Below are 23,926 nucleotides of genomic sequence, written 5' to 3' on the forward strand. Positions count from 1 at the left end.
TCAGGTGAGTCAGGAATGTAAAGCTCAGACTCCCGCCTGTAAATTAGAAATAAGCATAGCAATCTGCCAAAAACAGCCTGATACGGCGAGAGGGAAGACACCTTATAATGAGTTCTCAGAAGCTGCGAGCCGACCTACAGCAGAGCCTAATATTCCTCCTGTGGATTTGTTGACACTCCTCAAAGCAAGTTAAATCGAAAGGGCCGTGATTTATGCAAGACTGTCAGGTCAGATTGGCTCAGCCTCCACTCCGGTGTCATTAGAAAGTACAGCGTTTCAGTGACTCATGCCCACCACTGTGGTTTCAGCTTTGACAGAGCAGAGAGAAGGATAACGCAGCACAAGTGACACTTCCAATTGATGCTGGAACATCACATGGCCGTAACAGAGCACCGGGTTCTTCTGGGGAGGAAAAAGACTCCATCAGGATAGCCTAGAGGAAGCTGTTTCAAATTGGATAGAAGCCAGGGAGAGCAGCAGTGTGGAGTCCTAGATGTGTCTGCTGACTGTCAACATAGTAAAATGGAAATGAAGAGCCATATATGTGGTAGATTTCCACCAGGCCACGAATAATATCTAGTTACAATTAGGCGTTGATGTGACCATTAGAGGCAGTATACAGAAACTTTATTCCTCTCTGGGGACAGAAAATATTTTCCAGAAATGAAACCGTTTCAGTTGACGGTCTTTCCACGTACAGACTCGGCAAAACAACCAGCCATGTTAGTTTATTTCACTTTTAACAGTTGCTAAAATAACAACAAATAAGAATTCAATGTGATATAATTACTACCATGAAGGCCTTTAGCTACATGAATGATGTATAATCAAAAGGCAAATTAAATTAATTCAATGACGAAAGATTTAAAATGAAAGCCTTCAGTTACATTATTTTAAAATAATAAAAACAAGAAACAAAATGTCTGGTCAACCATGAAATAAAATGGAATAAAAAGATACAAAGAGCTGCAACAGCTGGTGCAGGTGCATTACTTCATGGCAGGGTGATCTTCATGATGAAGCCAAATCTGTGACTGAAGACAGGGTGGAATGGAACTTTCAACCTTGAACCATCTGCATGGAGAAGCAGGAATCTTACTGTACAACTGCATCAGTGTATGTTACAAAGAGAAAAAAACAAAACCTAAAAAAATACACAAACGTGATTGTAAAAGTTTTCATCCTAGATATAAATGTGTTGACATTTGGAGCTCTCTTCAGTTGTGGTCAGTTGTGGTGGTAGTTTGTTCCACTGTTTAATGCTGCTTCATCATGTTTGCTCTGAACTCTGGGCTCTACTAACTGGCCTGAGTGTGTTAATCTCAGAGCCCCACTGGGTTTATATTCCATCAAAATCAAACCATTTATTACGGATCTGAACCTCAGAGTTATTTGTGGACCAGTAGCAGAACTTTAAAGTCTGTTTTACAGCTGACTGGGAGTCAGAGTAAAGACATGAGAACTGGACTAGCTGTTTAATAAGGGAGCTCAGTCAAAAGGCGATAACAATAGTCTGGACTGATGGATATGACTGGAGCTTCCCTAAGTCGGACTGGGACATGGCACCTGTTACTACAGCTAGGCTTCTTAGCTTTGATATGACAAAGTCAGATCCAAGTCTATCAGCACACCATGGTTAATATTCTTTTCGAAAAATACATACATACATACAGACCAAAACAGTTTGTCCATCTTTTGATATCTCTCTAGTCCTAAAGATTAAGAATGAAGATGTGATCATGTTAGCATACTTATTTTTCTCTTTTTGAATGGGCGCTATTGAACACAGATGCAGGTATAAATAGAGCACTTATTGGGTCAATTCCTACTCAGGGGAATTGAATGTACCGGTGCGTGTTTACATCAGCGGCTTTTTAAAATAAACATGACAACAATAGAAATATGGCACAGAGGGAAACTATGTCATGCTTGCATTGCCCAGATAATCCTTGTTCATAGACCATGTTTCATCTAAGAGCATCTATGTTAGTCTTTGAAATGCTCCATTTTACTTTAACATTTATCAGGATCTTACATAAAAAATACATATATATATTAAGTGAAAGGCGAATTGTCAACATTTTCTATGTCACTTCCTGTGCAGCTTGAATATTCCAGGTTTTATTCCTAATTGGTTAATTTCTTCAGTCAACAGACTGGTGATGTAGTAATGTGGTATTGAATGCATTGAAGTTTTTTTAGGTGTTGATCTTCTTTCATGAATTTTAATCCACCAAATATTTTGTGACATGTTTTTTCAGTTACTTGAAGAACTGAATCAAGATCAATCAAGATGGGTCAGCTCAGTTATTTCTTTAACACTGCATTTTATTTATACTGGATTTATATTCGTGATGAGGCTATATAAGGTGATTTCTACTTGACCAGCAGACCACTGGTCTGACAAGGAGTGTCAGTGATAGGCTCATAAAATCATCACGTCTCATTAGTCTTTGTCAATTGGCCAAGTTCACAGCCAGAGAAATTGGCGGCCTGTATGTTTGTTCTGCTGGAACTATGTGAGACCGTCTTGGTTTCTCCAGGTCCTCCTGAGTTGTTCTTCATACGAGGTGACTCGGAGTCAAGTGTGCTTCTTTATTTTCATCATAATCATTTCACATTCTCTGTACTCCAAAACAGAAGCTCGGGGTAATTTTTTGATTTGCTTACGTCAGCATCTTAAACACTCAAGAGCCAACCAATCATAAACTGCAATTACACTTCATTTTTTCTGCTTGAAGCAAACCATGAACAATATTGGTGCCTCATATTAGGTTTCCTGGGTCGGCTTGACGGACAACAGCCTAGTTTTATTCCTGGCTAATCCAAGATGGAATTATTAATATGCTGGGTTGAGATGCTATTTTCAGTTTCTTTAGTCCAAATTCATATTTTTCCTTGCTAGTGCTCTTTAATAGCTTTGCATTTTGATGATATAATTAAATTTGGTTTAGGTCCATTCATTTACAGTTTCTGACATTCAACAGCCAGAGGGAACATTTCTCCCCCCCCCCCCCCCAAGAGAGAAGTACGGTATGTCTGCTAGTTACATTACATTACAATACATTTAGCAGATGCTTTTATCCAAAGTTATAGTAACATTCAACACAAAGAAGATATGCCGCTTTCTTGAATATCATCATTTGACATTTCTTAAAGAAATAGACTCTGTTACGACATCACACGCAAGAGGAACAATAACAGAGTGTTACTTCATCACATTTAGAGTTAATGAGATAATGCAGAGTAAATTAATAAAACTGTGTTGACCCTTAATCTTTCAACTAATGAGCTTCATGCACAGGTTTAACCCTGATAATACGCACATTTGCTGATGATTTTCTGAGCAACAGTCTTTTAACACAAAGAGACTGTTTTTACTTGCATAACAAGTAAATTGGATGTAATACAGTTCACATGTATTTTATTATAATCTACTTGCTTTTTTTCAGTAGTTTATTTTAGTGACAGATTTCAGTGTTAAAGATCAACATATAATCATAAAACTAACAGAACGTATAAAGTCACAATATTTCAGCTTTAAATGGCTACTAGTGCAATATTATTTTAGGTTATACACAGTGTTAAATATGTTGACAATACACAGGTTAGGTAGCAACACAGGGAGTACTATTTTGTGGGGAGAACAATGTCTACAGCTGATAAGATGATGAATAAAACTGTACAATAGAATTAAGGTTGTCACAAAATAAGAAAAAATCAATTGAGGAACCTTTGGGATTTACTGCTTGGGTTTGCTATTTAGAACATGTTTAATAAATTTGGCAAGACAAAAAAACAAAAAATAAAAAAGCACAGATGTGGATTAAAAACTTCTCAGATAATTTCTCCATTCATTGAGATGTTCTTCTGGTAACTTGTAAAAGTCACCTTTGGTCCTGCCACCACCACAACTGACCACACCTGCTGTTTTTTTTGGTGTGTCATTTAAAAGCTGCCCTTATTGAACAGCTGAGGGGGGGCGGCATCTGCAGTGACCCTCCGTGTCTGGTGAACAGATGTTAGACACTGACTCTCCATGTGTATGATTGTTGGTTCAATCCTCCTCTTACTTTAACGTGGGAACTCTAATTATCACCTAACTCATGTAGTTGTGCAGCACAATTACTCACACCTTTCCAGCGTCTAAGCCACTTTTTTTTTCTTTTACACCTTTGAGTGAAAGCGTGTAAAATTATATTTTCAGCCAGTTTGCTCCCCTCCTACACTCTTAGCATCTTTTACATTCTGTTATATATCATATTATTGTTTATCGCTTTATGGCAAATGTACCCAGAGGCACTTTAAAGATGAATCCCCCTGATTATCTTCTTTTCTCTATCGCAATAAATTTCATTTCTCAATGTTTTATTGCACCTTCACAGTCATCTGGCTGGAAACGCAAGAAAAACACTTTAGAACTATTAGAGTATGGACATAACAAGAGCCTCTCACTGTATAGAATTATTTGATTCCACTTTTATATGATTTGTTCTGAACTTTTATGAAAATACTTTTTTGTGAGTGTCATCGTGCTGTACTTCACCAAACCTACAATATACAGTAAATCTTACTCTTGTCTTTTAGATTGATCGATGCCTTCAGCCTTTTTAGCCTAAGCCCAATTATGTCACTCAGTAGTTATGTAAAAGTGAGCCGAGATGAAAGATGGAAGTTAGCAGAAACTGATTATTTTTATTGTAATTGTCAGTAAAAAGTGATCCCAGCAATTTGGCAGGCAAGGCCACTCAAAGTAGTCCGAAAAAAAACAAAAACACTAGAACCTTTCTCAGTTTCACATTGGCCAAACGTTAGGCAAAACCTGTCAGAACTCTGGATAAAGTAAGTCAAAATATTTATAGCCAGTTTCCCATATTGATTTAGTATTTAAGCAGTTTGTATCTATCTTCCTTGTGCCTGCATTTTGGTGTTTTTTTAAAGAATAGAAGCATAAATAATGCACATAATGTCTCTAAGACCATGCATGAGATTTTGTCACTGAAAACATTTTGTCAATCGTCAGTTTACAGTTTAAAAATAAATATTAAAAATATTTCTTTGTTCCAGGGCCATAGGTTTTATACATTTTGTTTCCTGGATTATTTATGTCGAAGAGAAGTCTCTTCTGAGCTTCCATTCCCCCTTTTCCCCGTTGTTTCACTGAGTGATGAAATAGAAAATGAGGGGGAAAAGAAGAAAACAGTCCATGGCTTGAATTGAGAATTTTAGGCCAAAATATGATGAGCAGTAGTAAAAGAGTACTCTTCAGTCAGACTCGTAGCAAAAATAGCACATTATTCAGAGCTGATTTTATGGTTTTCCATGTGGAAAATGAAAAAAATTGCCTTCGCTCAGTCACTCTGACTGTAAACCGCCTGTTGCGCAAAATGACACAGATTACGCTTCAGGATAGAACTTAAATATAACCCTGGAGGTTAGTTTTACTACAGCTGCCCATGTATCCTGATGAGCCAATTTAAATTTTATGAGCATGTAAATATAAAAGTATCATCACAACTGAAGTTTTATATCTTTTACTGCAGCACAAAGAAGTCCAGACATGAAAACCTTGTTTTTAACAACAACAACAACAACAAGTCCTTGCAAACAAAACAGGACATTTTTATAGGTTTACTTATTATTTATTTACATTTGCAGTAAGGTAACAGCTTAGCAACAGTTAGCATTGTTGGAGACGATTAAAGTATTTTACTTTGCAACAACATTAATTCAGAGGCTAAAATACTGTAGTTTGTTAGTATATTGCGTTTTCTTTTTTTTCTTCCTCTTCCTATTCAAATTTTCCTCTCCAGCTTTGCTGAGCTTGTGACACTGACCCTGGTCATAAAGTTCCAGTATTTACTACATGATGTAGGTCAGCTCATATAGCCATGCAGTAAATCAAGTCTTTGAAACCAAACACTGACTCAGCAACTTGCGACTGCATAAGGCAGTGAGTCCCAACCATTGTCCTGTGGCACATTAGTGTGCCATGAGAGATCATCAGGTGTATGGTGTAAAAGTATTAAATTTGAATAATACTAAATTGGTCTGAAAACATATTTACTTACTGCAACTAAATGTGGCAGTAAGTAAATATGTATCATCTATGGAAAAGTGACATGCAGAACAGTTAAATAATCTCCCATAAGTGGCAGCAGGTTGTTATAGAAACATGAAAAAAATAGAGACTTAGAGCTGTTGAAAAAGATCTTTGTGTGCATCTCTCTTCAATTCCTATAAGTATAGCAGCATTGTGTTCAACTAAACAGGCTTTCACTCTAGGAAGTCAGTAAATTGTGAGTAGATTAAAACTACAATATAATTATATTCCATTACATAAACATTTTGTGATGTGCTTGGTGGACTTTGGCTTGACAAAAAATAAGGTCGAATTTTCCCATAGTTCAAATTTACAGCATTTCCAACATTTCCAGTCAGATGTGTCTCTTCAGAAACCTTACATTTTTCTTCATTTAAAAAGTTTGCCGTTAACTGCTCTGTTGTTTTTACTGCTACATCCAAAGCTCGATTGATATCATATCTGATAATAATCACCTCGGTTTCTTTTGAGTTTTGTCATCAAATCCTTATTATTTGTGTATGGAGGCTTCAATATCCCTGCAAAACATAATACAGAAATACATTGTATTATAAACAATGGCTGTGGTAAATATGTTTTCCGTGTTCCGTGTTGAGATTTTCAAATAAAATAAAATGAAAGCTTTCTGGTAAATGGAAACAGTAAAGAAATATTTCCTCACATGTTCAGGTTTAAGTGAGACAGCAGCAAAAAACACACAAAACGTACAATAAATTACTGTAAAATAAAACCGTACCAGCTCTGCATTTTTGTTCCACTGAAACAGGGTGAAAGAATTATCACCTTGTCAGCTCTTATCCCAGATTTGTTCAGTGAATGTTAGGATTAAGATTAAGAAGTCCTTTATTCGTCGCACAATGGGGAAACTTGCAGTGTTAACAGCAGCAAAGTACAGTCCATGGTATAAGAGTGAAGTATAGCACAGAGCTATAGAAATAAGGATTTCAGCTTGTTAACATTCCTTAGTTGTAGTATACATGATACTGTCCGGTTTGCTGGTATAATTACTTTTCCAGGTGCCAATTCCTATCCTCATCCACCCTTTTAAGACAAAGTACATTGTGTGCCAAGTAGGTTTCACAGTTGAATCCAGAATAGCTCTGTCTTTTGTTTTCTGCTGGCCTCTGTAGTTACTCTCGTGATGCTTCACAGGAGGCAGAGAATACTGTTCTGCTACATCTCCTGTTATCAGGGTGACGTCGCAGCTGTAACCTGCACCAGGAAAGGTGAGGATGTAAAAGCTTTATAAGCTGCAGCTGCTGATTAAACTGCAGACAGGTGCGAGACAGAACCTCTTCTGGAAGCAGATCAGTTCATCCACAGCTCAACAGCAAATACGTGTGCGTCTCTGCGCAACGTGTGATTCTGCGTTAGCAGTCATTAAACTTGTTTTCACATTAACTCTTTGTGGGAGGAGGAAGCTGCACGCTTGTAAAAGCTACGGGAAAAATTACACAGCACATGACCGTCTTTTCTGCACATTCTTCTGTCAAATGTGAGTCAGCTGCTTTCTCTACCGACCTCACAGATGAAACACAATATGATGAGTCCCTTCACCTTGCTCTTTTTCCCTCTATTTCCTCCTGTGTCTTGCTTCACTGAACGTGGACATTCTGCAGTTTCCTGCAAATTATAAAAAGGTCAGAATTATTCATTTCAACTCTCAGTAAACACGTCCTGCGAATCACAACAAACCTGATAACACACCCTGCTGCTAAGCCCTCTTTTCTGCAGATCTTGTACAGATTTCTCCTTGCCAAACAGTGCACATTCAATTGAAGATTGTAAACAATGCAGATTTATTAGTTTTAAGATAAACACCAAAACTCTGTAGGTAAGTCCAGACACGAGTGTGTCTTCTTTGATTCTAAGGAGAACAACGCCACGTGGCTTACTCATTGAGATTTTAGAAAATTCTGAAAAATGAACTTAGTGTTAACATTTTAATTAAAACATTCTTACTCATTATTCAACATATATATATATATTTATATATATATATATATATATATATTATCTTTCCTTGCACTTGCAGAATTCATTCATGCAAGTAATTATGCTATATTTTATTTTAAGGTGCAGTGTGTCAGGTGTTATTAACAAAAAATATTTTATATTCTACTTGAATTGCCATTAATACCATTTGTAACAATGTTGTCAATGACTTAATAGCTTTCAACTTGACAAATGGCAAAATTATTTTTTCTTTTTTTTTTAAATTAAAATACATAAAGAGCAGCCATGTTGGATCACATTGTTAGACTGAAACTTTGACTGAAACAAACTAAAAACTTTTTACTTAAACCTTAACTGAAGGCTTTACTTTAGAACATGATACTGCTAACCTTTTACACAAATATAATCCTTCTGTTACTATGGACCTCTAGTAAATCCATGGACGTAGGCCTAGACTGCTGGGAGAACGCTCGGATTTTATGACAGCACAAAGCCTTTCCTCTAAAACTCAGTTGCTCTAGATAATCACTGTTTTCCAAACTAAACATAGAAATAAGTCTGAATGAATGAAGGTTTTATTCTTGTTTGAAAAAGGGGTAGGAAGAAACAGTAGCTTATGGAGTCATACCTCTTCTCCACTTAGGTTTAGGGGAAAAATGTGAAAAATCCACACCACTGTTTCTCCCTGAGACGCCTCTGACCTCGCGTATGACATATGTATGCCAATTAACAAGTGTTGAAGTTGCTGAAGTTTGCAGTGTCGCCTTGAACTCCACCCACACCATAACATACGAGTCCAGAGGGAGAACAGTTTATATGCCTTTTCTCCCTTTTCCCTCCTCTAAACCTAGTAGAAATAAATATGCTCTGTTTTGTCTTGAGTGAACACTGCCTTATTGTAGTGGCACTGTAATTAGGATGAACATCTAGAACAGGGTTCAGCTGTCGTGAGTCTTTTTTCTATATCATCTTGGTTATAGGTGTTTATTTAAAGCTGAAGAATCACTTGAAAAAGATGTGCGTTTCACTTTTTACTTCTGAGTACTTGTTAGTGAGCAGACTGCACTTCAATGTCAATATAAACATCTCTAAAAGCAGCCGAGGACAAATAATACAAAAATGCTAAGCTCATGTTATTTATTATAGCATTTCATATGGAATTAATAAATAAGTCACAAAAAATTCAGTTAAGTTCAAAATCGATTTAAAAATAGCTGAAATTTACTGAGCCTTAGCACAAAGCGGTAATCTTTATTAACGTGCTCAGAAACCCACGATGCTCCAAATATAAGAACTGTTAACCTGTCACATCTGAACTCATCATGGCTAAATCAACAACAGCAATAACAAAACTTAACTTGGCTTGAGAGAATTCTGTTATGAGACGCACAAAGCAGAGAAATGATCTAAAAAGTTATCAAAATGTTTCAGGTGTCACAAACTGGAGTAAGAAGTTTGATGGCCAAGTTCAAAGAGATCAACAAAGAGCAGAGGTGGAAAACAAAGGATTTCCAAAACTCCTATACTATAGTCGAGTTATTTTTTTTCCATTCAGCCTAGATCAAAGTTCCATTAAGACCTCTTGTAATGGACAGTGTGGTTGCAGGAAATAATAAAATAAAACCCTCTTCTTCCTTTAAAGCACATATATCAAACCCAAGGCCCGCGGGCAGAATCCAGCCTGCCACTTCCTTATATGTGGCCTGCCAGAGTTTGGATCTGGAGCACAGTCCTGATGTTGGCAGTTTTTTCTTTCGTTTGTCCTGTTCTGAATCAAGTTCTCACTTTTCCATAAAATTTCCAACTGTTTCCTAAAGGCCGACATTAAAAACTTCACCATGACCTTGGTGACAAGTTTTCACATCAGATTTTCTTCATTCTGATTTGATTCTGTGGTATTATCCTGGTCTGACTGATCTGTTCTTTGTCCAGTAATTTGCCTGTAGTGTCAATGGGAGCACATTCAACTAGATTCAATAGCCTGACATGGCAGCAGAGTCGTTCTTGCAGCAGACTCCGGCAGTTATAAGTGAAGTAAGCCTGCAGTCTGATCCAGTGAAGCGCGAAACACTGCCTGAGGGGCTAAGTGGTTGCATCTTAGATATTTATTCTCAAACTGTGTACCTTGCAGCTCCAGAACACCTGCCAAAGACTGACACAGTGGCACCAACTTATTATGGCTGATGTCTGGGCTGCGTGTCAGATGATGACAGATTGAAAGTGGGGGGACAGGAGGAGTTGCGGAGTTTAGGATTCATTGGTTGAAGTTTTTTTTTTTTCTTTTTGAGCTGTTGTTCTCTATAGCTTCTCAAACTCCTGCGACAAGTTTAATCAGTTACACCGTTGGTTTTTCTGGTTTCCTTTGTTTCCACTGTGTCATAGCTGTGGACTTTACAGCTGGTGATTCATATGCAGAGCCTCACTCTGATTCACTCCTCTTTGGTGCACTTTTATTTCTTTTCATCCGTATCTTATTCCGTTTTCTCCTCTATTCTCATCTTTGTTTTGATAGTGCCTTCTTTTGCTTCTGTTTCTGCAACTTTCTTCTTCCCCACGTCACCCTCCAGGCACACATTCCTTCTGCCGTGTCATACTTTGATGCAGGTTTGACCTCTTTTTCCTACTATTTTTATGTACGGCAGATGGAAGCTAATGAAACACCACTTGTTAGGATTGGTTTTGTTAGCTATCCTTTTAACTTTTTATATCCAATCTACCACGTTTTTACGTTGAATCCCTCAGCTTCTGTTTCCCCACCGGCTACTACGTAGAGGTGACTACCCAAGGTCAGATGGCGGTTTGATCACATTTCCCCCTGCGCACAAATAGCTTAGCTTAGCTTATATGTGTGGATGTGTAGTGCTAGAGTGTCAGCAAAAGTGGGCAGGGATAGATGGCTTTGCCTTTAGGGTAAGAGGGTGATAGGAAGGGGGAGAAAGGTACAGGCATACGGGGGGGACTCCCTTGTGGGACTCAAGCTGATTGCTTTTTCACTGTGTTGCCCTTTTTCCCTTCCCGCTTGCTCTGCTCAGACTTTGTGCATCCATCTGTTTCTTGGCTTAGCTGAGGATGTTTGTCGATGCTGAAACACCTGCTCCACCAGCTTAATGACTGACTTGTATAGCAGACAATAAAGTCGATTTCCACAGGGAGGTTGCAGTTAATTTTATTAGTCATTTATTTACAGTGAGGGTGATTTTCAACTATTATGACATTATGTGTTGGAATTTTTGTAAACAAGCCGCACATTCCCTGAAGAGGAAAAGTGCGTTTTGTGAAAATAAAACAAAAAAACAAAACAAAACAAAACAAACAAAAACATAACCCTTGTAAATTAACTTTTTATTCCACAGAGAAAAAGATAGCAAAAATATTTTGATTATTCAAAAATACATTTTTAATGCTAAACAAAATGTAGCGATTAATCAAGATGAATCATTTTTTGAATTTTTTAAATGCATTCACAAATTACAGATTAGACTTTTTTAAGATTAGAGTTTTTTAATAGTATATATAGGAAGTGAACAGACGTTTCATGACTTTGACAATAGTATGTTAGTATTCAAAGTCCCTTACTGTACATACATATGTGCAGGAGCTGACAGAAGGTGTTGGACGTCCTTGATAAGGTCAATGCTATTTAAGAAACCTCCAAAACACTTTTAGCTCGTGTTTTATCCTGAAAAAAAAAAAACCCAAACAAATAAAAATAAAAAAAAAGAATGAATAATGACAGTCATTTCCCGAGAATAAAGAATGAATAATGACAGTCATTTCCCCGACCATGATAGCAGCTCTGGTGGGCTGTTCTGTGTCACGGTGTTGCAGTGCTTATGTTTATACATGCAAGGTCATGGATTTTAGTAGTTTGACTCACTCCCAGTAGTTTTTCCTTTTAATGCTGAGAGAGTGAACTAACTCACATTTTAACCATAAATCCAATGCATATGTTGTGAAGAAAAAGTAGACAACAATGGGATAAGTCTCAACAGTACCCTGGCTGACCTCTGTGTCCTCCCCTCAAGGTGGAATTGATTTCTAGTGAGCCTTTTTAGCCACAGGAATTTTAAAAAAGTTTAACTGGATGTATTTTTATTCCTTTAATGTAATATTCCTGTTTTTTGCTCTTACATTGACTGCTTAAATAGAACAAATCTATAATTTTTATTACCCTGTCTATAAGTTAAAATAAAGTCTTTTGGCCATTAGATAGTAAATGGCTAAAAGCCTCAGTCATGACCATGAAACCTATTTTATTCTTTAAAAATGTGGTAGTGGTTTTGCCCTTGCAGCTTGTGGTTAGAATAAGGGGCACCTATTGAAACACGGAGGCAGATAAATGGCCAAATAAATGTCGTTCAGACATGAAGAATAGAATTCAAAGTGTGAAGCAGGGCAAACTCAGCTGCCATTTCATTATTTTCATTATTTACTTTTATCCGGCATTTCTCTAGTTGGATTTTTTTGCATTTCTCACCTGACTTTCGCTACAACTTTTTTTCCCACTTCTTTCACCACCATCACAAAAACTCTGCCCTCTGTTATTGTCCATATTTGTGATTGTCCAGGCCTTTCATGTTCTTTCATCTCAGTCAGTGTTCCACACAACAATTGTCAAAATAATATAAATAAATAAAAATTAAATTACAGCAGCCTTTACCCCATCTTTTTATGCCCCACTGGGGCAAAAAAACAATATATAAATATAAATTGAAATTCATAAATCCACCAGAAACCCCTAGGGCGTCCTGCCCTCCTCCCACTTCTGGTACCACTGCTTTAAGCGATTTAACTCTCCGAATAGATGAAGTTCTAAGCATTTATTAGGCAGCTGCAGTATTTTAACCTAATTTTAGATTTGGGTTCCACCATAAGTCAAGCTATGACAGCATCGCTGGTTGGTGCTGAATCCCACGTCCCCTCCTGAGTCACGGTTTTTCTGGGTATTGTAGACGTCTTCTTACAGCCGTCTGTCAGAGGATTCGTCACTTCTGAGGACAGACCATCTCTTTATCAAAACTGTGTCATTTGTCCCTGAAATCCAGACTTCGGCTCAGGTTTGGATACAAAACTGTGATGCCTAAATTATGCTGTGGGGGGATGAGGTTCTGTGTGAAGGTCAAATCTTTATTGAGCTCCAGTCTGTAGCCTGTAACAGGAGAAATCATTTAAGTGAACAACATAATGTAAAAAAAAACACGACAAAAACGTATCTTCTAGAAGTGCAGTGTATATCCATCCTCCACCTTCCAACATCTACAGAAACATTAGCATTCATATTGAGTCATATCTCCGGCCACCTACAAAATCTAAACCCTCACAGATGTGCTGTCCACCAACTCCTGTGGGAAATATGTCCTCGGTGGCCTCATGTTATACCGTAAACTCCATACTGACCGTCTTCCCAACTGGTCCGGGGCAGGTGCGATGGTCTTTAAGAACTTTAAAGCTCTTTTCATCCTGAAATGATCCTGATGTGATTAGAGAGAATTATTTTTAAATTAAAGTATGGGCCATCAAATCAAAACAACCAGAGGAAGGAAGTAAAATACTCAGTGGAGCAGAGGGAGATCGGAGCAGTGTTTTTTTCTTCTCTTTTTTCTCCCGGCTCCGTTAATAGAAGTTATTGCAGAGCAGTCGTCCAATATTTTTTTTTCAATATTATATATTTTGGACTCTTGGTAATTTCAATTAATTGCAACTTCATGTCCAGTGGCCATTCCCCTTTTTGAAAGAAACTTTTGAGTATCAAGGGTTTTTTTTTCTTTTGCTCTTTTTTGCTATAGTTAATTTGAAGGCTAAATGTCACGAATAAGAACTGGGAATATGTCAAATGCTAAAAAGGACAATGAATGGTAGTGATTTTATTTTCAAAATAAAGGATTTGTTTTAGGTAAATATGTTGCACTTAAACCATTTATCCATTCAGCTGTGGACATCACATTGACATGACTTTTTTGCACTTCCATTTCTTTAGTCTCCTTTTTAATAATCGCTTTGTTCTCTAATTATTATTGTTTACCCTCCTCTACTATCTTTCAATTTACTCTTCTTTCTTTTCTCTTCTATTTTCTTTTTCTGCTCTTCTGTCCTTGTCTCTTGTATCTTATCTCTCTTTTCTTATATGACTTTAGGTTACTAAATACCACTTTCCTTCTTCTGGTTCTTTCCTTCCTCATCTCTTCTCTCCTCTTCACAGACCCTAAATTAATTTGTTGCTTGTTTGGTGCTCTATAGTTCTTACACCTTCTGTTAAAACTAAAAAAAAAATCTAAATCTTCTCTATCCCTTTCTGCTCCTCTTCTCCCTTTTTCCTTTTATTCTTCTTCCAGGTTTAATTCAGTGGGATGTTCTACACTGTTTCAGTCACCACTGAGGATTTTCTTTGTCTACCTCTTTGTTCTTCCTCGTTCTTCCGCCTCTTCCTCATCTTCTTCAATACCTCTTGCATCAACGTCCAACCTGATTATCTATATTATATTTTTAATGGCTGACATGTGACTCCTGATCCTCTCCACAGGTATACTTACACACTATGCCCCTTCAATCAAGTCACCCAAGAGAACACTGCAGGAACACAGGTCTCATTAGGGTAAGTACCTCAATCAGTCCAGGTCTTCTCTCCACAGATAAAAATTGAACATTGGCCAGTCATTGAAGGTCAGGGCCAGTACACGTAGTGTACATGGTTCCATCTGAAGAACCCAGATTTACAGTACTGTAGAGTGTAAGTGAACATTTGCAGACCACTGCTAGTTTTTTTGTTTCATGGATTCTGGATACACACTGTGTTGTTCTTTGTTATCTTATAAAGCTAGAAAAGGTACTTCATTTCTCATTTATACAACAGATATATATTTACACAGCAACAACATCCTTCATTCCATGAATGGACTCCAAAGCAATGCCAGCACAGCATGGTCATGAAAGCCCTCTAATCATTGTTGCAGCACTCATGTCAAGTAACCCCTAAAACCAATATTTACTCCATTGATTTATTTTTTTTTATTGTTATTCAATCTGTTGAGCTTCATATGACCTTTGATCAGTCAGTAACAGTTGTCTATTGCAGTTTTAATACCTTTGGATCAATGACAAGAAAACAGGGAGGAGCCTGGGTCATTTACTGCAGAGGTTGTATTTCCTCAGTCTCGATGGAGTTTCAATTTCATCTCAAGGATTTTGCTGCGGCCTTTCTTTTTCTTTTAACATTCCCTCTGGGATGGAGTGTGTTGACCAATGGTCATTGCCGTGTATCAAAATGCCTGTGTTATGAGAGCAGCCACTCAGTAACCATGGGAATGTACCTGCTGATCTGACCTGACGGGTTTTTCATTCTTTGTTCCAGAGGAGCGCTGCTCTACTGATTGAAAGTGATATTGTTCAAAGACTTCAGCCGAAGGGTGAGGTTTCTTTGCGTGTGTGTGTGTGGGAGGGGCTGGATGGGACGTTTGTGAGGTGTAGCCTGTCATTGTTTTTGCCTACCTGTCTGGATTAGCTATTAACATATCACAGGGTCTTCTCAATGGAACATCTCTGTCAAACAGACAAAGATAAAATATACAGTATACGTTTTCTTTTTTCTTGTATTTTACTTTTATCTGCTTCTTTGAATTTAAGATGTGAGGTGATAATTGTGGGATGTCGCGTCACTGTCCTTCTCCACTCTCTTATTAGCCTTAACTGTCAGACATCTGACACTATCATAGGGTGCAATTATAAAAAAAAGAAACATTTTTCCATTGACATTTACGCCCCTGGGAGATGGTGGAAAAGTGCAGGCGTTTCTTTCCATTGAAGATGACTCAATTGCTGTGCTTTTATGACCAGGCAGATAAGCTAATGAGTTGTTTTTGCAAGTTGACAATACGACAGTCTAAATGGCCAGAGAAATTTTTCAGCACGTTGTCAAAACAATTTTTCAACTCCTGAAATGTGACATTGTTTGGCTCCGCTGTCCATTCAATGGTTGAAGAGAGACATTAAAAATAAATTAATGACAATTATGCGGCTGTAAACATATAGTTGTGCTCTCAGATGGCAAACTCATTGCAGCTTCAGATCAGTGTTGTCTTTTTTTGCACCGCCGCCTCCCACGCTGCCCAGTGCAGCGCTCGCCTGCATTTTTAGCGCAGGAATGAGAAATAACAGAATGTTAACTGTGAGTAATGTGACCTCGGGAGCTTGAGCCTGTCTGTCACTCATGATGGTATGGAAGGGCAGAGGGACCAAACGCAACCATGTCTCCTACTCATGAGCTGGTCATGCTGTTTAGAGCAAAATGCCAAGAAATTGTTAATCATGTATAATTTATACAAGGATGGTATGTAGATAGAAATCCTGGTTTTTGTGATCATAATTTGAAACATTATGTAACAGGTGCAAGGGAAAATTGTTCAAATCGTATGTTTAAATAAAAAATATGGAAACAAATTTACAGTATTCAAAGTATTTCAAACCTAAATTAATGCTAACAAATATTTAAAAATATTCACAATCTCCATATTCCAAAATACACTGAAAAAATTCTAAAAGTCACCAGTGGGAGGTGGACAGTTTAGTAGGTTAGCTAGTATTAAAGCAGCCTTAGTAATTAATATTAGGTCAAAGAGGAGCATCAACCAAAGGTTTTGCAGAAAAGCGTGATTTATACTTGGCAAATTATATTCGGTTATTATGAAATATTTTGTTGTTTGACAGCCACAGTCAATACTTTAAAAGCTCCCATGATCCTGTGATGGACATGAACAACATTGACTCAGTGTTGCAACTTAGGGAGGACTGGCCTCTAAACACGCTCCACGACTGTACAAGAGGTGAACGTACCTCGATTGTCACCATAAGTTGGAACTCACATACTGTACTCTACTGTACCTCACCTAGGCTAATACAGTGGTAACATCAGACTCTAGGACATAATAATAAAAATACAAAAAAAATATATATAAAAAAAAATTATAAAAAGTATTCCTTTAAAAGGACCGAGCATGTCATTATATTAAAAGAAAACAGGAAAGGTTAGGGTTGGTGTTTCTGTTAATTTTGACTGGATCCCTTTCTGGAAATAGAGTTTATTATTACGAGCAAAACATGTTGTTCCCACTGCTTATTAGAATTTTAAATTTCTCATTTTCCCGGGAACATTGATCGCAGACTATTTCCAGTTTGATGACTTGCTAAGGCAAACAACTGCTCTGTAATTTCTGAGTGTACTCAGGCAGTACAGTATAATGTAAGATACTCTTAACTAAGAGTATACAGTACATGGAATGGTTTTTGGTTGGACAAGAAGAGGGAGGGGAGCGACATGAATCATGGCTGGCACACTGAAAATAAAGTTCATTTTTTATCCAGACAGACCATCAGTCAGGCCTCGCAGGATATGGCTGGTCCTCCTGACATCAATCTGCATGGAGGCATCCTCCTTCTCCCCAGGGGGGTGAGGGTGGTTGGGAGGGAGAGAGGGCTGGTTTGATTTAAACGGCAGCATTTATCACACCTGCTTCAGCATCCTAAAGGACGAGCACGTCGGGGTTTAAAAAAAGGGGGAGGAAAGGATGAGGGGGGGGGGGAGAGAGGGGCAGCATGTGTAACATGTGTAACCTGTCAATGAGTGTGCGGGGCTGAAGTTGTGATGACTGCCACCATGACACTGCTAATGCTGTCCCGCACCATTTCAACTAATTTGTATTAGTTATATCCCATTTCTGCAGCTGAGTTCTGACTGTGGCTCATGGCCAGACTCCCAGTATGTGAAGTGCGTCAGGGCTCATAAAAGTTGAAATTGTTCCCTGAGCCCTAACCTTCCTTCATGCTTGGTTTTGCAGCATAGGTGGTGTCAGACCATTAACTATACAAATGTTCTTAAGGAACAATAAATCAGCCTGGGAACATTCTTTTGTGGCTGCTCTCTCTTTTGCTGTGACCACACAAGGTGCTGTAAAGATTTTATAAGGCACAGCCGTCATGCTGCATGCTCCCAATTATCTATAAATGCAGATATTATACAACTGCTATTCACCTCTCCAATTTCCAATGGCGCTTTTTCTCCAGTTTTTTTTTTTTCATTCTTCTTCTCTGCCTTTCAGTCTCAGCAGCTCTGCCGCTTCCCCAAATGACCATTGTAACAATACCATCAGCAACGATAATGATAACGGAGTAGGAGAAAATGCTTGCATTGCGACAAACACCGTCCCCGCTGTGACAGCGTCGTCCATCTTCATAATGTCCGCTACCCCCGCCCCAGCCGTTCCAGACGTGCTGGTTACAATGACAGGGCAGCAAACAGGGGGGCTGCTAAATGCAGTCTGTTCAGAAAAGAATAACAAACACACACGCAGAGTCAGTCATATTCAGCCGCACATATCAGGCAGCTGCTTCACTGCCATTTATAGCTATAAATGAGCAACACACACAAAGACATGATGAGCAGGTACACACTACTCGTCTTTTCACACCAGCCATCTTTGTATAGATTGCATCCATTACAACTGCATAGATAGTGCAGTATTTTTAAAAAGAGTAATTTAATACCATTTTCATTTTAAATCACGGTTTGATAGAACAGTGTACGTGGATTGTTTTTTTTTTTTTTGTGGTAAACAATAATAGTATACATATACCTGAATTAAATTGGAATATGAAAATTCAATTTGTGAATTAGTGGCATAGTTTATACACACAGAGAACTTCATCTCCCATCCAGTAAACATCCGTCTTTCTTCATACTCCTTTTCACTAGCATAGCAGTTTAATAGTATGAAATCTTGTGTTCCCCTCAGGGGGCACCACAGCACATCTTAGGCTTTGACACCAACAACGTCTATGTCCTCTTTTACTGCACCTGTAAATCTTCTCTGAGGTCTTCCTTCTCTCCTCTTGTCTGGCAACTCAGTCTCCAACACCCTGTGTGCAATATGTAAGATATACATTTTGAATATGTTCCCATCCAACATATTCGCATATGTTTACTAATTGATAGTATGTACCTAGTGGACGTGCTTTGGCAAACCCGTCCTCTGTGTTCATCCATCATCATTGGTGTTTCAGGCAAAAGCTGGGCTTTTCCTTAACCTGACTTTAAGAACAGCTGCTCTTTTGGTTTTCGATTACTTCTGCCTGGACAGCTGTTGTTGTGTGGCACTGTGCAAAATTGTGGTCAAAATAATTTATATATTTACATACTGCTCCAAAGTTAGCCTTTTTTATTACATCAGGATGTTTGATTGGTATGTCCAGGTATGTTTCTGGATGAATGCAGAAACTTATAGCAACAATCACATATATGCTGACCAATATATGTAAAAAAAAAATAGTATCTGATGTATACAGCATACACAACTCAATGTAAAAGCAAGAAACAGAATGAAAATAACGTTGTTTAAAAGTGGGAGCAATCATAAACAAAGTCACTGAACAAAAGCTGGAAATATAGAAAGTAAATCAGTTCATAACAGCATGTTTTTTGTAATAGAAATAGTTTCTCTGAAATCCTCCATTTCCAACAGATTTTACAGGTAGAAAACTATTCTTGCATATAAAAAACTAGTAATACATAGCTGCTTCAAACTTAACCCCGTTATTTATGATTCCATTGAATTGTGTCAATACAGAGAAGAATAGAGTGACGTGTGTTAAAGCTGAAAAGCAATGGGAGCACAGAGAGGTGGGAGGTCTACAGAAAAGACCAGGTAATATTCATCATAATATTTGCAATGGAGTTCTATAAGAACCACCCATTCTACCGCTGCAGTATCTTACTGAACGTGGAGAAGACCCAGAGAAGTCTAAGCTGGCCCTTTCAGTTATAAGTAACGTTTTAAATGGATGTCCTTGTGACAAGCCATAGCACCAGTTCCATCTAGATGTTTGATATGTAATTCATGTAAGTTTCTCAGACTGGTGGAGTTGAAGGATGGTATCCATGGACTAGTAGTACAGACAGAGAATGTATGTGTTCCTATGTGTTTAATCTGAATCCTAAATTAAACTTGTAGGTTGCTGCTGCATTTTTCTCCTCCAGACTGAGACATAAAAGTAAAGTAATAAAAGCATAATGGTAAACCACAGGAAAAAAAGAAAATAATTGAATGCAGTGACATTATACTGCAGTTGCAAAAGTGCTGACAGTGCAAACAGTAAAGTAAAATAGTGTGTGTGGACTCTCCTGGGCAGGAAGAGAAAGTGTACTCACTGCAAACAAGAAGAAGGCTTTACACTGACAGAGACAAACAAACAGGGGAAAAAAAAAAAACACAGGACACCAGGAGCGATCACATCCAATTAGCAGCCAGAACCAAATATACGCTATGATCTTATTTTCATTTCCTTTAGATTAGCTTAATGGCTTAAATACATGCAGCAGCACAGCTCACTATCAGTGTGATCCATTTAAGTTCCTAAAAAGTCTCCAGGAAGTACATTGTCAACATAAGGTAATTAGCTTAGTATTCAAAACATTTCCTGCAACTACAGGACGGGAAATCTCTTTAGAGTGTGCTTTCACAGCAGCGCCGGGCCTTAATAACCTTACACTGGGAGCAGAAGTGCATCTGAAATATTTATGCGGCTGCTCTCACAGTTAGCATAGGATAAGTACATGGAAATAGCTCTGATACAACAAAGACTGGTAGGCCTGCAGTTACGATATCTGCTTTATGAATACCAGTTGTTGCTTGACATTTTTCTGCAGTGCCCCCCATTTTTGTGCTATTACTAATTCCTGAAAAAAAAAAATTCTCACTGAAAAAAAAGGAAAATAGAATTTTTGTTTTTCCTCCTCTGTGTCTAAAAACTAAATTTAAATCAATTCGACCTGGTGCACCCCCTTGTAATACCTCTAGAGTACTACCCATACTTTGGGAACCGCTGTTTACATTCGAAAAATATGTTCTTTTTTCTAATATATTTCTAATTTCATAACATAGTAACATTTTTTCCCAATGGCAGAACTTTGTTTTGAAAATACCACCAAATGGCTTTACCTCCACACAAAGACGAGTAGGCGATGTTTTTAATGACTGTGGAAAAAGACGGGATCAGTTCAAGGTTCACGCAATGAGTTTTGTTTAGAGACTCCAGGGAAATCAGGTGGCAACACAGCCGGGGTCAGGTGTGATGCGTGTGTTGCCCTGCAAAGTTCAAGGAGGTGTGCCTTCCATTGTGTTGAGGTCAAAGCGCTCTACACCCGTCATCATCGACGGCGTTCAGGAGAGTGAGTTAAGGCAGCACTGAGATTGTGGAGGACCCAGCTGGCAGCTCATGAATTCACCCTTCAACCTTGGAAACACGCTGTTTGATGGTTGGAGCTTGACAAAACCAGCATCTACAGTTAGAGAGAAGAAAATAGAAATGGCAAACAGCACAAAGCACTGCTGGCCAGATATGACTGTTATGAAGTTAACCCCCCCCCCACCCCCCACCCCAAAAAAAGTGTATTTATGGTTGTTTTTAACAAATGGACTGCAAGTCTTTGAAAGTGTTACCGATGAATCTCCAGATTTAATGATCTTATACCACAGACCTTGTGCTTTAGTTCACTCCAAAGGTTTACTATCAGAATACTTTTTTGTTTATGACAAGAAAAAAACCCAGTTTCTTCATTGGTTGCTTGCGTATTTCTCTCCAGCTTTTACTCTACATTTAAATTTTTTTTTTGCCACACAAGATTTTTCTAATTTTTGACGTATTACTTATTCCTTGCCCTGCAGTGAACTGTGGGGATAGTGTTCTTTGGGTTACATCTCGTCCCTTCCTCTGCTTACATCCTGAGTGAGTTCTATGTTCCCTTTATTTGACCAAATAAATACTTCCAGCAGGTGTCTCTTTTCTCCATGTTGCCCCTAGGAGATGCAGTATTTTTTCTGTATCTGTTGACTCTTGACAGCTGATTTCTTTGTTTGATTAGCTTCTCTTTATAAATTATATACAAAAACTTGTACATCTATCTTTTCTCAATCAGCATCTCTCTCGTCTTGAACCTGACTCTAATAGCAAACAGTCTTGGAATGGTGGAAATTATCTGGGGAAAAAAAGCCTGGTAGACCGTAGTTTTAAAAAAAAATTATTTTCTCCAATGCACTTTATTTTTTTGTGTAGGCTGCGAATTGTACCAATGTGGATGTACTGACATACACGAGCTGCAGAGGTAGGCACAAAATGCAAATAAAAGGTAATGTGAATTTAAAAAACAGATAACAAAAACCCATTATTGATGTCTGGTACTCCTTCAGTCTCATTTCTAGCCCTCAGTTTTCAAACCCACAGCTCTTCCCAGAACGCCTTTATTGTACAGTAGATTTAAAAATCAGCTAACGGAGGAAAGCGGAGGTAGCCTAGCAACATTGAAACCAGAGTGAATGACTACGTGTGCCCACTGCCATGCAGCCAGGCAGTTGAGAATGACAGCACAGAGCAACCCCAGAGAGAGTGGGATGCTCTGGCCATCGAGGAAAATACAAATGAGTTTCAGTGTTTGCTGCAACTCTACTGCAAACACACACACATACTTTTTACAGACCTGCTTTTTTTTTTAAAGCCCCATAGTGATGTAGCGTAACAACACCCTCTCCCAACAGCTACCACCAGCTACCAGGCTGGTGACCCTACATTGTTTTTGCACTATGCAGTTCATGTAGCACTCTAAATAAAAGATTCCCAGAATGTAAGAGAGAAAATCTCCAGGTGCTTTGAGATTGAGGTGTGGTGGTGTGAATGTCTCCAGGCTGTCGGACTCTTTTTTTTTTTTTTTTTTTTATGGACCTATGCTCTAATGGTGTATTTGTGCAGTTTTATTAGCATGCACACACACTCTTCTTTCAGTGAGCGAAGAATGTTCCACTGACCAAAAAGAATCAATCGGTCATGAGTCCAGCTCCTTTTTTTTTTTTTTTTTTTGAAAAGTACGGAAGGAAATGACATACTGAAGCTCAGATTTATCGTACACCTTCTCCTTCCAAGATTAATTACTGCTCACTTGCAGTTTTCTGCATCGGCTGCGCATGTATAAACAGGAGGAAATTACTGTAGCTAATTATCTCGATTGGTGGCCATTTTATTGCACAGCAATCGCGAGGGACCTGTAAGATTATTACTGTGAAACTGCTCAAGCTCAAGCAGGTTACAAATGAGCACAGAGAAACTGGAAATCGACCCGAAATTGAATCAGGAAATAACACCATTCAACACCCCTGGAGAAATGGGCCTGACAGAGTTGGCAGGCTATTGACTGAAACCAAACTTTTTTTTTTCTGGTGATATATGACATTGGTAATAGTTGAATGTATTGACAATGAAGAGAACAAATAAAATTGGTAACCCATATATTATCAAATAAATAATAAATGGAAGCATATTGTAGATGTTGTCCCAATATAAATTTGACAAACACCTAATCCTGGTGGGCGCTGATACAGCATTCCTGGTAGTTCTGGGGTTCAGAACCAAAAAGAAAAGATGTTATATGTGATGACCCTAGTCCTTTTTAAAATACACAGGAAAATATAGATTGAGAATGAACTTTTTTTTTCCACGTGTGACTATTCTACTTTTTCATTGTAAATGTCTTAATGATGAGTTTTGCTTCACTTCATGAAGTTCCATCCAGCCTTCATCCTACTGCCCCTTAATTGGTTTGACAGTTGAAACAGGCCTTTATTTTATTTATATTTTCTCCCACCTTATCAATGCCATCATGATTTAACCTACAAAGTAATGCCAATTTCACTGGAACAAGTGCATGATTATACATTTAATTGTGCTACTTAAAGTGCTCGTTCTCAAGCTGTCAAGGTCATTCGCTGGTGTGCCTTTAGAAAAGAGAGAGGGGGGCGGGGTGGGGGGGTGGTGGTGGCACTCTTCACCTGGATG

General features: G+C 38.2%; 1 protein-coding gene across 1 annotated transcript in view; it reads left to right on the plus strand.

Annotated features, from left to right (window-relative positions):
- The window catches only part of LOC103387529 (glucosidase 2 subunit beta-like), a 114,672-nt gene that overhangs the window by 78,886 nt on the left and 11,860 nt on the right, over nucleotides 1–23,926 (plus strand). The window contains exon 13 of the mRNA XM_008322214.3: nucleotides 14,580–14,651. Within this exon, the coding sequence (XP_008320436.1) occupies nucleotides 14,580–14,651 (72 nt within the window). The remainder of the gene's footprint in view (nucleotides 1–14,579; nucleotides 14,652–23,926) is intronic.

The sequence above is a fragment of the Cynoglossus semilaevis genome, chromosome 1, assembly GCF_000523025.1.
Source record: "Cynoglossus semilaevis isolate Cse_v1.0 chromosome 1, Cse_v1.0, whole genome shotgun sequence".
Classification (NCBI taxonomy): domain Eukaryota; kingdom Metazoa; phylum Chordata; class Actinopteri; order Pleuronectiformes; family Cynoglossidae; genus Cynoglossus; species Cynoglossus semilaevis.